The sequence below is a fragment of the Gambusia affinis genome, linkage group LG18, assembly GCF_019740435.1.
Source record: "Gambusia affinis linkage group LG18, SWU_Gaff_1.0, whole genome shotgun sequence".
In the NCBI taxonomy this organism is placed as follows: Eukaryota; Metazoa; Chordata; class Actinopteri; order Cyprinodontiformes; family Poeciliidae; genus Gambusia; species Gambusia affinis.
The window spans coordinates 7,275,439-7,289,272 of record NC_057885.1 but is presented as its reverse complement, the minus strand read 5'-3'; the positions used below and the strand labels follow the sequence as shown (position 1 = coordinate 7,289,272).

Sequence of the window (13,834 nt, the reverse complement as noted above, 5' to 3'; positions counted from 1 at the left end):
TCTCAAAAGACTTCCTTTGTTTTTGCGTAAAATAATAGAAAACGTTAATCATTTTCAATGTGAGACAAAAACACAGAGCAAAAACAAGCATTTGTTTGCAAATTCTGATTGTTACTTACTGTGGGGAGAAAAGGTCTGTGAACTAAACTCGTTCTCTGAGAAGCAGGATCGTTGCTCCAGTCTAACATCCTCCACCAAGCATCTGCAACAACTGGCAATGTACCTTTTTCATCGCCGTGGAGACGCTTTGGTCCACTATTCTCTGCAGAATAGTTCAGATTCAGCCACATTGTAGAGTTTTCAAGCATGCATGGACTGCTGATGGTTTCTTTATGAGTAGACTTTGAATAGGCCTCTCCAGCTCCTCCTATTTCTGTTTTTAAAGTCACACAGACTCCATACATTTGACCTCAAACTCAGAGAAATTCACCCTCAGGGTTTTCTGGTGTAGTTCCATCCCTACTGCACATGCATCATGTTAGCTTATCTGAAAAACTGTGGCTTCATTTTAATAAAAACCTTTTTAAATTAGATATATGAATGTTTTGAATAACTCAGTTTGTTTATTTTCCTAGACACATAAGAAAGTTGAAGCGCTGCAAAGTTCCAACTCAGACCTTCATCGAGAGGTCAAAGGTCAAGCTTCTTAACAAAATCTGCAACGGCAACGGCTGGAACCGGCAGGGCAACTTGTGCACGAGCAACTCAAAGATCCCGGTGTTTGTGGTGAAAGTGAAGACGTCGGATTGCACAATTCTAAATGACCCGAGGAAAACAGAAGAGCTGCTGACGGTGGCCTGCGACAAAGTTGGCAAGCGCTGCCTTCCTGTTCATTTCCAGGCGCAACGACAAACTCAGAAGCGACGCAAAGTCACCTGCTCCCCTGCTGCTGCTGGCGATGATGACTGGTCTGATGAGCAATTTAACATCTCAATCAGGATTGGCTGAAAAAATACTGTGAAAATGCGTCTGTGCTGCTGCTGTTAGGAAATTCAAACCCTTTAACCTGCAACAGCAGCCCTGCACAAGAAACGAAGGAGTTCTGCACCAAAGGTTTTTTATTTGCATTGCTTTATTAAGAATGGATATTTTACAATAATCTTATTACATGTCAGTTTAATTTTTGTTCATTTTGGATACGGTGTTGAAAATGTAGAGCTTTCAAAAGTACATTTGAAACATCCACTGAATATAAAGACACAAACACATTTTTTTTTCTCCCTGTCTGAAGCTAAATCAGACCAAATGTCTCTCGTTTTAGATTAGTTAAAGTTATTTAAATTATTTTTATTTGTTAAATGCCAGAAAACTTATTGAACAAATGTTTTAGAGATTTTTTTTATGGAAATATCTGGTTCCAACTGCACATGTCATCACATTAATTGTTTATATCCTGATTTCCTTTTTAACTGTGCTGAGCAAATTACTGTTGCTTTGAATGTTGTCTAATAAAGCTCAGATGAAATCTGATTTTGTCCTGTTATCCAATCACAGCTCATGTTTTAAAGTAGCTCTGCAGTTCTGAGAGTTATTAAAATGTCTATGATGCTATTAGCCATTTTGTTTCTAGTTTTGCGATGAATGTGATAACAGAAAAGGTAACTCAAATGCTGATACACTTGTAGACATAATGTAAAATATTATAAATATCAACAATTAGTGTTAAGTTTAAGCTTCCTGAGACCCGAATCTGTTTCCAAACTCACTATGTCGGTTTATAAGCCTTTTATGTCTAGTTTTTAAAGTTAGTGTGTGACCGACATCTGCAAAACTGACTGATAAAATACATCTGATCACTGCAATGTGAAAAAAAGCATCATGGAGATTGTCCAAAGAGAAAAAGGATGTTAAAAAACCTGAAATGGTAGAAAAATCTGGAGTTATTTAAATAGGACAGTTGGCTTTGAGTAAGTATTAGTAGAGATCGTGGCTCTGACTGACTGCACTAGTAATTCAAGAATATTGATGAAAGTTTGTCCGACCAACGCATTGCAACCATGAAAGCGTTTTTGGAAAACCAGATGTGACAGAGGTGCTGATCACCACCTTCCTGTTCCTCTTAGCACAACTTGTCCAGGTGACTCTTTCACCCCGTTAACTGGTCTGGAGGAGAAGTTGGTTTCCAGCTCAACATTTCGTGCAACACGACCAAACTTTACCTTCAATACTTGCAGTGCAGAACTCCAGCTTGCCGTTCCTTTTCAAAAGAAGCCAAACAACAAAGCAAAAGAAAAAAAACAACAACAAAAAAAAAAACACACTAGGCTTAAACATCAGCTTGGTAGGCCTTCTGAAACTCCTTTGTCATTTAATAATTTTGCAACTTCCTTCATTTTTGTGTCCAGTGATTTCCCACTCCTCCAAAATGAATGAATGTCCAGTAAAACACTAAACTCTACCAGCGTGAAACACGTTAAACAGACTGCAATGAAATGTCAAACTCCACAAATTAAAAAGTAAATAAACTCATGTTCTGACGAGTTGCAAGGAAGAAATAAATTCAACGACAGGCCCAAACCTGCTAAACGGTTTTCACACGATGGAAAAGTTTGTTAGCCACAATTTTCTCACCCTCAGTCACACCGTCACTCACCACCAAGGTGAAAAGTCAGAAAACAAACTCTTGACTCGAGTCGCCAATGAGGAAACTTTTAGTTTATGACCTCGGACTAAAGTCACAGGTTAACATGCAGACACTTGATTGGCTGTTTGATCTGAGCCAGGATACGTGGTTGTCATGGTAACCGACTATAACTCCAGCTGACACCGACCTCCTCCAGTCACTTCACAAGACCGACGGTGGAGACGGACCAACCACAGAAGGTGACTAAATATCTCCTCAAAGTTATAACTTGCATCTGAAATTGATTACTTCCAATCAACAATAAAATATCTATAATAAAACAGCTTTTTAAATTATGATTTAGGAATGTTTTTTTTTTAACATCCTAATCACAGCTTCAAGGCTCTGCGCTGTTCAGAGCGGCAAAGTAACAGCGGAGCGACGGACCTTTTGAATCGCATTCAGTAACTTTGAGTTTCTGCTTCTCCAGACATGAAAGTGAAGGTCATCCTGCTGATCGCTGTCATGAGCAGCCGTGCTGTGGGAGACGAGGATTTACACAACGGACGCCCCTGTCAGCCGAACAACAAGAAAGATGCTTTCAAGAGCTTTCAAAGCAACCACATCCTTCCAAAAAACTTTGATACTAGTTCAACACCTGAATGGGAGCGGTGAGTCACTGAAGTCAGTATGTTTATTTAACGGAGAGAATAAACTTGGATGGTTAAGTCACTGATATGAAAGCATAGCTCTGTAATATTAAAGTTCAGAACTATAAACGTTACTTTAAGCTTCATAGACCTACATCTAGTTGCATGTGATTCAGTTCAGTCTAAGTTCAAATCAAACTCACTCTAAATAAGACTCACGTAGAATCTTTTGCTTCCCCAAAAGATTTTATTTTGTGTTTGCTTCGAATGAGAGAAACAATAAAGTGTTCCGGATCATCAAATGGATTTGAGTCTAAAATAAAAGATACAGAATAAATACAAACATTTCTTTACAAACTTTGACAGAACGGCTCACGTTCCCTCCAGATACTTTAACACATACTTATAATTTTTTGCATCTGCATAGTTACACACATAAAGTTAGTTTAACTGAACGACTTGTGACATCATGAGAAACCTTTTTAAATGAAATACATGAATATTTTTTAATAGTATATTTATTTCCCCAGCCTTATAGCAGACTTGAAACGCTGCGGAGAGCCAACTCAGACCTTCATCGAGAGCTCAAACATCGACCTTGTTGTAAAAATCTGCAACGACGACGGCTGGAACCAGCAGGGCAACTTGTGCACGAGTGAGTTAAAACTACCGGTGTATGTGGTGAAAGTGGCAGAACCAAAATGCAGAGTTAAAACGACACCGAGGGAAAGAAAACAGTATGTGACTGTGGCTTGTGATAAAGTCGGCGGCAAGTGCCTCCCTGTTCACATTGAGGGAAAACGTCAAACCGGCGGACGGCCCAGAGTTACCTGCTCTCCTGCTGCTCCGCATTATTGGTCTGACAAACAGTTTAATGTCTCCATCTGGACTGACTGAGAGGCGATTAAAAATACTTCAGAAATGCTTCTGTGCCACTCAAACCCTTTAACTTCCTCCAGCAATCCTGCAGAAAATAAAAAAGGTTTTCACATTAAATGATTTTTTCCCCCCCTGCATCATGTTTAGCATGGGCGTTTAATACGAAAACCTTTTTTACATTTTGCTTGTTTCACAAATGTAAAGCTTTGAAATCCGAGTGACATCAAGTGAATCGTTCATCTGCTGATTTCCTTATTTACTCTGCTAAGAAACGTACAATGTCTTTGATATTGTCTAATAAAGCTCATATTCATGCGTTAACTTTGTTGTTTTCCAATCAAAGCTCATTTTTAAATTGTTCCAAGCTAACTATCTTGTTTATGAACATGTATGCACATGTTGTTTTTTCTGATTGCTTGTTTTCTTGCTTTTGAAAACCTGTTTGAAATAAATCAAATCACATTTAAAAAATGTTGAATACAGATGACTGGATTAAATTGACTGTTTTTTTTTTCTGAAGTAGATTGAGACAATAAGTGTTGCAAATAAACTGAATTAAAAACTGATGTGTGAATTTACTGCATGACAACCGTCTGGTTCAGTTTATGAGTGCAGGGCGAATTGGGAACTGGGGTTATATAAATGAACTGAATTGAGTTGAAACAAGTAGAAAACATTCACAGACTCTATGGAGGAGTTAAACTGAGTACAATGAACCGTCAGAAATTCCCGCCTCTTTCTTTTATCGTTAAACCTCACGTGATTAGTTTTTGAAGTCAGCGCTCTGTAGTTTACCTGCTGAGCGCAACAGCCAATCACAGCTGGGGGATGACACAGCTTCATTTGCATGCTGGATGTATAACAGCGACCTCACCGCTCTCACAGAGTCATTCGTTGCTGTAAGAACCAGTGAGGAAACATGCCCGAACCCGCCAAGTCCGCGCCCAAGAAGGGCTCCAAGAAAGCGGTCACCAAGACCGCCGGCAAAGGAGGCAAGAAGAAGAGAAGGACCAGGAAGGAGAGCTACGCCATCTACGTCTACAAGGTGCTCAAGCAGGTCCACCCCGATACCGGGATCTCCTCCAAGGCCATGAGCATCATGAACTCCTTCGTCAACGACATCTTTGAGCGCATCGCCTCCGAGGCTTCCCGTCTGGCTCACTACAACAAGCGCTCCACCATCACCTCCAGGGAGATCCAGACCGCCGTGCGCCTCCTGCTGCCCGGTGAGCTGGCAAAGCACGCCGTGTCTGAGGGAACCAAGGCGGTCACCAAGTACACCAGCTCCAAGTAAACAGCTCTGCTGTTGTCACACCAACACAACGGCTCTTTTAAGAGCCACTCACTACATCTGGAGAGCCATGTTCCCTATGACTTGCTGCTAAACTAAAACATAAAGTTATTTTGTCTCAAACTAAATGTGGAGGGAAAAACGACCCAGAAAATGCTCTAAACCAAGTTAAGGCAGAGCTATAGCTGCACTCTTTAAAACCTGAGCCTGAGTCCAACTGGGCGTGTCTGACAAAACCTGCTTGGTTGACTGCAATCAAGCTATGCCAGTAAAAAGCCCAAACTGGCAAAGTTTGACAATGAGGTTTAGCCATTTTAATCAGGCAGTTATTTAACCTCCTCACAAACCCCTCCATCTGTGATGCATAATCTGAAACAACCATTTAGTTTCTTGGAATGTTCCACAATGGTGCATTTCTGACATCCTAAACATTTTGGTGAAAATATATTTAAATATTGTTGGACCAGTCAAATGTAGGTCTCATGTTTATGAAACATGATTAGTATGTTGTTTATTATAATCATATGTATGAACTTTAAGAACTGTCACAATGTTTGTTGAACAGTTAAAGTTTTTCTATGTTTAAAGGAAATAAAATAATTTGTGACTGAGACTTTGAAGGACAAACCAGAAACAAAAAAATAATCAAAACAACCAGGCAGATTTCACCTGATGTTGTAGAATACGCATTTTATTACTTTATCATATTTATCTTATTCCCTTAAGCTTTCATATGTAGCACTTGATTCAAATTGACCCCAATAAAACGTTTTGATATTTTTACACTCGAAGTACTGATGCAATTCTAAAATTCAGTTTTAGCAGCTTAAATATGGAGTGCTATTCTATATTGTAACATAAATGTAATGGGACCAAACACGTTAAAGTTAGTTTATTTTTTACAACAGTTAAACCTCATAGTAGCTTAGTTAGTTTTTACAATAAAAAACTGCAAATAAAATGTTAATCTTCTCATAAAAACGTATTCCATGACCTGTTAGTACAATTTTCATCAAATCCCCCAAAATTAACTAAGCATCAAATCATGTTTTCATTCCAGTTTCGGTTATTGGCGAGGCTGAATTTATTTCCGTGGATCTGCAGACGCAGCCGCCTCGAACCTTTTCAGTGTGTTTACATCGGCTGGAAACGTTCCTCTTAGTCCTAAATAAATTCCCGCACCGCAACCAGTTTACCACGATTCGATGCTCGGACGTCTCGGCTACCAAAAACATGCCGGTTGTCTTTACTGCGAGACCGATTTAGATATTTTTTACGACGACGTTTTAAGAAAACTCGCCCCACGCGGCGCGAAGCGAGAAGGAATCTGGCATGTTGGGAAACTCGGTGAAAGAAGAGAAACAACCCTCGAAGTCTAACGTGCACTCGGTCTGTAGCTGGGAGGGACTCCTTTCTTTTCCAATACAACTTGAGTCTGAGGATGTTTGATTTCTAGAGATTTGTTGTCCAAAATGTGGCGGAGAAAACACAAAGTGGAGTCGCTTCCTGAGGCGGAAGAGCGGCGGCCTGGGTTGTCTCTTTACGGTTCTCGTGTGTGTTATAAGTCCCGCCTCCCGCTCTGGTTTCTGTACGTTCAGAGGAACAACACAGTTAGAGAATCATGGCGGAGGAAGCTCCAGCAGCCGCTCCAGCAGCCGCGCCGGCTAAGGCTCCGGCCAAAGCCCCGAAGAAGAAGTCCGCTCCCCGGCCCAAGAAGGACGGACCCAGCCTCCCTAAACTCATCGTGGCCGCCGTGGCCGAGTCCAAGGAGCGCAAGGGGATGTCCCTGGCGGCCCTCAAGAAGGTGCTGGCCGGGAAAGGAGTGGACGTGAGCAAGGCCAACAAGCGCATCAACACCGCCGTCACCAAGCTGGTCACCAAGGGGACCCTGAGCCAGACTAAGGGCACCGGGGCCTCCGGCTCCTTCAAGCTCGCCAAGGAGGAGTCCAAAGCCGCTAAACCGGCCAAGAAGGTGGTGAAGAAGAAGGCTCCCGTCAAGGCCAAGAAGCCCGCCGCTAAGAAGAGCGCAGCGGCCAAGAAACCCGCCGCAAAGAAACCCGCCGCAGCAGCAGCCAAGAAGTCCCCGAAGAAGGCTCCGGCCAAGAAAGCGGCCAAGAAGCCCGCAAAGAGCCCCAAGAAGGCCGCGGCCAAGAAACCGAAGGCCGCCGCCGTCAAGAAGCCCAAGGCCGCTAAGAAGCCCGTAGCCAAAAAGCCCGCAGCGAAAAAGGCCAAGAAATAAACAGCAGCTTCAACCCGCACTCAGTGCACCACAGGCTCTTTTCAGAGCCACCACTTATTCTCTGTAGAGCACATCCTGTCCTTACAGTAGACTGAGTTAAATCTACCAACACATCCAATTACTTTTCTCTTACAAGAACACCTGCATACAACCAAGCCACATTTTGAGATTGTACAGTTTTTTTTAATCACAAAATGTGATTGTTTGTCAAACTGTATTTAAAGAACAATTGTATTTAAGACATGAATAAAAGAGATTGCAGATTGAGCTCCTTCAGTTGCAACTGGAATTTTTATTTCCTTTCCAATGAAGACATAAAAAACAGCTGTTTATTATGACTGAAAGCATTTAACACATTCCAATGATCACAGAAAGCAATAAGGTGTGTATTGAAGATAACAACTTGGTGTAAGGGTTTAGAAAGATAAACCAGCATAAAATGGGAAAATGTATAGGTAAATATTAGTAACTGTTACTTCTGACTGCCACTTTGATTTTCATTTTTTTTTAATGACAGTAGGATTCTAAAGTCTCAAGTGTTTAGGGGTAGGAGTTTATAAGTTCTCACTTCTTCCTACCCCATTTTGAGCATGATATGTTAACTGAAACTAAAAATCTGTATTTTCTCTTCTTTCTTATGCACTTCTTGTTACTGTGCACTATTTTATTTTTATATTTGTATCATGTTCGAATAAATTTCATTTCAATTCAATTCAATTTGTAAAGAGTATTGATGTGATTTACTTAAACATATTTTTAAGATTTTTAAGTGAACATTAGAAAAATGTTGAATTCAATAAGCATATAGAGGCTACTCTTCAGACATTGAATGAAAAATTTGTACCAGCGATCCAAAATAAAAGAAAACCACAAACTTTTTCGTCCGGTTTCAATGACGTGACTGGAGCTCGGTTCCTCCCCTGTTCTCTTTCACGTCCGCAGTTCACACATATATTCGCTGTTTCCTCCTACTGACCCTCATTGTCGCTTCAGATCTTTTCTAGAACGATACCAAAATGAGTGGAAGAGGAAAAGGAGGCAAAGGACTCGGTAAAGGAGGCGCTAAGCGTCACCGTAAAGTTCTCCGTGATAACATCCAGGGAATCACCAAGCCCGCTATCCGCCGTCTGGCTCGCCGCGGGGGAGTCAAGCGGATCTCCGGTCTCATCTACGAGGAGACCCGCGGTGTGCTCAAGGTCTTCCTGGAGAACGTCATCCGTGACGCCGTCACCTACACCGAGCACGCCAAGAGGAAGACCGTCACCGCCATGGACGTGGTGTACGCTCTCAAGAGGCAGGGCCGCACTCTGTACGGCTTCGGGGGTTAAACTGTCCCGTTAAATTCAACAACTAAACGGTCCTTTTCAGGGCCACACACATCTTCTAACGAGCTAAAGTTTCCTCATTTGGTTTTCTTCCCCAACTTCCAAGAGAAACTCTAAAAAGCTTCAATGATTATAATAATAAGCGTGTAACGAACAACTCGTAAGGCTGCCAGATTTCTTCAAATTTATTTAAATCTATAGCATAGTAATATTGTATTTGCTTTATGTGCTGGTTGTTCTACCTTATGTTTGTCTTAAATGTATGTTGTTAAATTTGTACTTTAAGCTATTAAAGTGCAAACTGACACTTCCTCTAATGATGCTGCTGAACTACCAAAGAATTGAAGGATTACTGTGAGAATTTAAACACAAAAAGATAATTGGTGCACGTCTGTCAACATACTTAACCTGTAAAGGAAGATTTTAAATCCCAATGCAAAATAAATCAAAACACATTTTGAACAAAAGTATCAAAACATGAAGGGGAAAACAGTTTTTACAGATGTTACAGAACAAAAATCTGGAAATGGGAAATCTAAATGAAGAGCTCCAATCCTTGTTGCAGGAAATTCTAGTTTTATTTAACGAGATATTGAGTTTTTAAGTTTTTACCAACGATAACAGAAAACAGAGCTTTAAAGTTTCTAAATGCTTGAATAAATGCAATATAACCATGTATCAAATAATCTGGATGGAGTTGTTAAATGTTTTACAAATCAACTTACACTGAATTCTCTTTAGATATAACTATGGTTATGATAGTGATGTGCAGCCTATGAAGGGTTTGCCTTGGTGCAGATGAGATGCTGTTTTAAATAAAAATACCTAAGATGTCGTCCCCAGGTTTGGTTCAGGTTAATTTATTGATGTAGACAGGATATTTAAAACTTATTAGTATGTCAAACATCTATTAGCTATACACATCATTGTGGTCACTGCATGTCTTGCCTATTGTAGGTGTTGAAGAATAAGGTTTGAGAGAAATTTCAGTAGGAACCAAATGTTTATTCAATTAGGCTTTTATAAGGATTATTGTGCAAAATGGCCCATAATCACAAGTGATTTTTAAAAACGTGACAGGAAGAAGTACAAGTTTAATTCTTCAATTGAAGGAAGGTAATAATGTCAAAGCAGCATCAGTCCAAGCTCTTAAAGTTCTGTTCATTTTGTTTTCCTTTGTTGCAATGTAAACTTAACAAAAACTCTATAAAAATTAAATTATGAGTTATAAGTACCAACATAAATGTAATTTCTGTTGTACATTTACCTGATTTTCTAAGTCTAGTGTCTCAGAAACTGTTTATACAGTGAAATTCATGTCTGCTAATAATTTAGGAACATGAGTTTGTCTCAGACTACATAGAGTTCTCATTAAAACATAATAGGATTAACTAAACCATCAGGTTTTTTGTTCAATCAAAAAACCTGATCTTAGTATAGAAGTGAAGTGACTGAGATTCTAGTTCAGAACCAGAACTAGTGTTGATATTGCAGATATAAAATAGGCATAATTACTTTTTATTCTGACATTTTCACTGGTGAATTAAATGAATTGTGACTTTATGAACAAAAAGCCAGTGATGGAACAGTATAATTTGTCCCACTGTGAGGTTACATTCGTATTGTTTGAAGATTTCATAAGCAATGAGTTTGATAAAATTGTATGCTTATGATAAAACCTATTTGTCAAAGCAGCAGCATCAGTCCAAGCTCTTAAAGTAAAGTGTGTGGCTCTTAAAAGAGCCGTTGTTTGTTTGTTTCTAGCGGGTATCGGTGAGTTTACTTGGCCTTGGCGGCCTTCTCGGTCTTCTTGGGCAGCAGCACCGCCTGGATGTTGGGCAGCACTCCACCCTGGGCGATGGTGACTCCACCCAGCAGCTTGTTGAGCTCCTCGTCGTTGCGGACGGCCAGCTGCAGGTGACGGGGGATGATGCGGGTCTTCTTGTTGTCGCGGGCCGCGTTCCCAGCCAGCTCCAGGATCTCAGCGGTCAGATACTCGAGCACAGCGGCCAGGTAGACGGGGGCTCCGGCACCGACCCGCTCTCCGTAGTTGCCTTTGCGCAGCAGCCTGTGGACACGGCCCACCGGGAACTGGAGTCCAGCTCTAGAGGAGCGGGTCTTGGCCTTTGCTCGGGCTTTTCCTCCGGTCTTTCCGCGGCCACTCATTTTCTTGTTGCTTGTTTCTGGAAACGAGACTTGAGAAAATGTAACAAGGAGTCGCTGAAAGCTGCTTTATATGTCCGCGGAGAGGAGCAGGACGATGCTGGCAACCAACCAGAAGGCTCCGAGCAGAGCGGGAGAGAGAGGCGGACTTTTTGAACGCAGCTTCCTCCAATGAGCAGCGGACATTAAGCCGGGAGGCCACGCCTCTGGGCGGCGCTGAGCTCCAGGAGGAGCCGCTAACCAACCAGGATCCGGAGCGAAGCTGCAGCGTCACAGGGTGACGCCCAGAGCCTCAGTTTAAGAGCGGCGGAGTCTCCGCGGTTTGTATCATTTTTCTCCTGATCCAGATCAGAGAAGCAGAATCATGGCCAGAACCAAGCAGACCGCCCGTAAATCCACCGGAGGCAAAGCCCCCAGGAAGCAGCTGGCCACCAAGGCAGCCAGGAAGAGCGCTCCGGCTACCGGCGGCGTGAAGAAGCCTCACCGCTACAGGCCCGGTACCGTGGCTCTGAGAGAGATCCGTCGCTACCAGAAGTCGACGGAGCTGCTGATCCGCAAGCTGCCCTTCCAGCGTCTGGTCCGAGAGATCGCTCAGGACTTCAAGACCGACCTGCGCTTCCAGAGCTCCGCCGTCATGGCTCTGCAGGAGGCCAGCGAGGCCTACCTGGTGGGTCTGTTCGAGGACACCAACCTGTGCGCCATCCACGCCAAGAGGGTCACCATCATGCCCAAAGACATCCAGCTGGCCCGCCGCATCCGCGGAGAGAGAGCTTAGAGGCCGCAGCTCCAACAAACACACAACGGCTCTTTTAAGAGCCACACACACTTCATTTAAGAGCAGTTTTTTCCTCATTCAACACATAAATTCCCATTATAATTTCACTTTATTTATCCACTTTACTGTTTGTTTTAGAAGCCAATTTACATTGAATGACTAGTTAAAATTGTACATTTCTAGATGATTGAATCAAGTAAGAGATTTAAAATATAGAATGAAGTCATGTTTAACATTAGCCTTACAGGAACACTTTCTCCTCACTTCATTTAATTCTTACAAGAAAGTGGCCTGTGGGCATCCTGCAATACCAGATCCGGAACAGTAGTACTGGTTCACAAGGCTAAAGGAGACAAAGTTTTTTTTTTTTTTATGATAAAACCACACTATGTGGATTTTTGTTTAAGATATTTAGTCAGCCAGGTTTAAACTGAGCTCTTTAGGACACGTTTTTAAACCCAGTACTAGTAGCTGAAAATTGGCTTTTTTCCAGCCATGTAGCCTTAAATAAATTGAATAGTATTAGTTTAATTACGCAGAAATGTAAATTGAAGAAACTGCTTCTTTCCCCACATCAATACTATACTTAACACTATTTTAGTGTAAGCTAGTGGCTAAATTAAGAGTCTTTAAAGTGAAGTTGGTTTGTCTTATAACTTAATCTTGGTACTTTCAGTACATTTAAAACCACATTCGGTATGGTTTATGTGGCAAACTTCATATGAATAGGGAACATGGCTCTCCAGATGTAGTGAGTGGCTCTTAAAAGAGCCGTTGGGTTGGTGTGACAACAGCAGAGCTTTTTACTTTGAGCTGGTGTACTTGGTGACCGCCTTGGTTCCCTCAGACACGGCGTGCTTGGCCAGCTCACCGGGCAGCAGGAGGCGCACGGCGGTCTGGATCTCCCTGGAGGTGATGGTGGAGCGCTTGTTGTAGTGAGCCAGACGGGAAGCCTCGGAGGCGATGCGCTCAAAGATGTCGTTGACGAAGGAGTTCATGATGCTCATGGCCTTGGAGGAGATCCCGGTGTCGGGGTGGACCTGCTTGAGCACCTTGTAGACGTAGATGGCGTAGCTCTCCTTCCTGGTCCTTCTGGCGGTCTTGGTGACCGCTTTCTTGGAGCCCTTCTTGGGCGCGGATTTGGCGGGTTCGGGCATGTTTCCTCACTGTTTCTTACAGCAACGAATGACTGTGAGAGCGGTGATGTCGCTGTTGTACATCCAGCATGCAAATGAAGCTGTGTCATCCCCCAGCTTCTGTAGTTTACGCGCTCAGCGGGTAAACTACAGAGCGCTGACTTCAAAAACAAATCACGTGGGGTTTTTAAACTTTGCGCGCAGAGAAAATGAAAGAAGCGGGAAATTCTGGTGGTTCCTCATTGTTCTCAACTTTACTGCTCTTCATAGTCTGTAACTCACCAGAACCGAAAACTAGGGAGCAAATACACTTAATATATTCAGACACATTTTCTGTTTATTTTATTTATTTTTACAATAGATAATAAAATAGTGAGCATCGGCTGCTTGAATTGGAAATAGATTCGACAGGTCAGTCAGCGCCAAAGTGGAGGGAAACCACCAGATTTCTATTTTCACTCTAATAGTTTTAACATATTCCAAAAAAGTCTGATATAAAAAGAACAAAGCTGTTCTATACACTAGAATTACTGTGGTGGTAAATACACCCAAATACTGATTATTTTCTAAACCTACAACTTGACTCAATTAACCCAATCCAGGTTTTGGTTAATTAAATAGACTCAGTTAGGTTTATGACCTCATTTAACAGATTATTTTTCTTTTTATTTGTAAGGCACCAAGAAAATGGGCAGAAAAGAAAATTAAAAGATTTCTTGTGTTGCAATTAGTAATGTTTTCTTCATACATACTTGTTATACACTTACTGGGAATTTCATTAGTTAAATTTATTTAATTTGCTCATAGCAAAAA

At 41.8% G+C, this 13,834-nt stretch overlaps 5 protein-coding genes across 5 annotated transcripts; 3 read left to right on the top strand and 2 right to left on the bottom strand.

Moving 5' to 3' along the window:
- Positions 1 to 5,001: 5,001 nt before the first annotated feature.
- LOC122819894 (histone H2B 1/2-like) lies at positions 5,002 to 5,486 on the top strand. The gene has a single exon (XM_044096936.1). It carries the CDS (start codon positions 5,012 to 5,014, stop codon positions 5,384 to 5,386), a length of 375 nt encoding a protein of 124 aa, XP_043952871.1. The 5' UTR covers positions 5,002 to 5,011; the 3' UTR covers positions 5,387 to 5,486.
- A 1,314-nt stretch (positions 5,487 to 6,800) lies between these two features.
- On the top strand, positions 6,801 to 8,028 carry LOC122819889 (histone H1-like). The gene has a single exon (XM_044096931.1). It carries the CDS (start codon positions 7,005 to 7,007, stop codon positions 7,620 to 7,622), a length of 618 nt encoding a protein of 205 aa, XP_043952866.1. The 5' UTR covers positions 6,801 to 7,004; the 3' UTR covers positions 7,623 to 8,028.
- Positions 8,029 to 8,623: 595 nt separating this feature from the next.
- LOC122820671 lies at positions 8,624 to 11,933 on the top strand. The gene is made up of 4 exons (XM_044098241.1): positions 8,624 to 8,945; positions 9,791 to 9,801; positions 10,712 to 11,213; positions 11,458 to 11,933. Exons 1-4 carry the CDS (start codon positions 8,639 to 8,641, stop codon positions 11,883 to 11,885), a joined length of 1,248 nt encoding a protein of 415 aa, XP_043954176.1. The 5' UTR covers positions 8,624 to 8,638; the 3' UTR covers positions 11,886 to 11,933.
- LOC122819893 (histone H2A-like) lies at positions 10,403 to 11,128 on the bottom strand. The gene has a single exon (XM_044096935.1). It carries the CDS (start codon positions 11,111 to 11,113, stop codon positions 10,727 to 10,729), a length of 387 nt encoding a protein of 128 aa, XP_043952870.1. The 5' UTR covers positions 11,114 to 11,128; the 3' UTR covers positions 10,403 to 10,726.
- A 577-nt stretch (positions 11,934 to 12,510) lies between the features above and the next one.
- LOC122819895 (histone H2B 1/2-like) lies at positions 12,511 to 13,042 on the bottom strand. Its single transcript, XM_044096937.1, has one exon. The coding sequence runs from the start codon at positions 13,040 to 13,042 to the stop codon at positions 12,689 to 12,691; it is 354 nt and encodes a 117-aa protein (XP_043952872.1). The 3' UTR covers positions 12,511 to 12,688.
- Between the last annotated feature and the right edge of the window lie 792 nt (positions 13,043 to 13,834).

What these genes read in the sequence shown, in the direction of transcription:
- LOC122819894 (XM_044096936.1), top strand. Translation starts at nt 5,012, where the DNA reads ATGCCCGAACCCGCCAAGTCCGCGCCCAAGAAGGGCTCCAAGAAAGCG.
- LOC122819889 (XM_044096931.1), top strand. Translation starts at nt 7,005, where the DNA reads ATGGCGGAGGAAGCTCCAGCAGCCGCTCCAGCAGCCGCGCCGGCTAAG.
- LOC122820671 (XM_044098241.1), top strand. Translation starts at nt 8,639, where the DNA reads ATGAGTGGAAGAGGAAAAGGAGGCAAAGGACTCGGTAAAGGAGGCGCT. An exon ending in AGAGGAGCAGGACGATGCTG is followed by an intron (nt 11,214 to 11,457) that starts GCAACCAACCAG and finishes CTCCTGATCCAG; the next exon opens with ATCAGAGAAGCAGAATCATG.
- LOC122819893 (XM_044096935.1), bottom strand. Translation starts at nt 11,113, where the DNA reads ATGAGTGGCCGCGGAAAGACCGGAGGAAAAGCCCGAGCAAAGGCCAAG.
- LOC122819895 (XM_044096937.1), bottom strand. Translation starts at nt 13,042, where the DNA reads ATGCCCGAACCCGCCAAATCCGCGCCCAAGAAGGGCTCCAAGAAAGCG.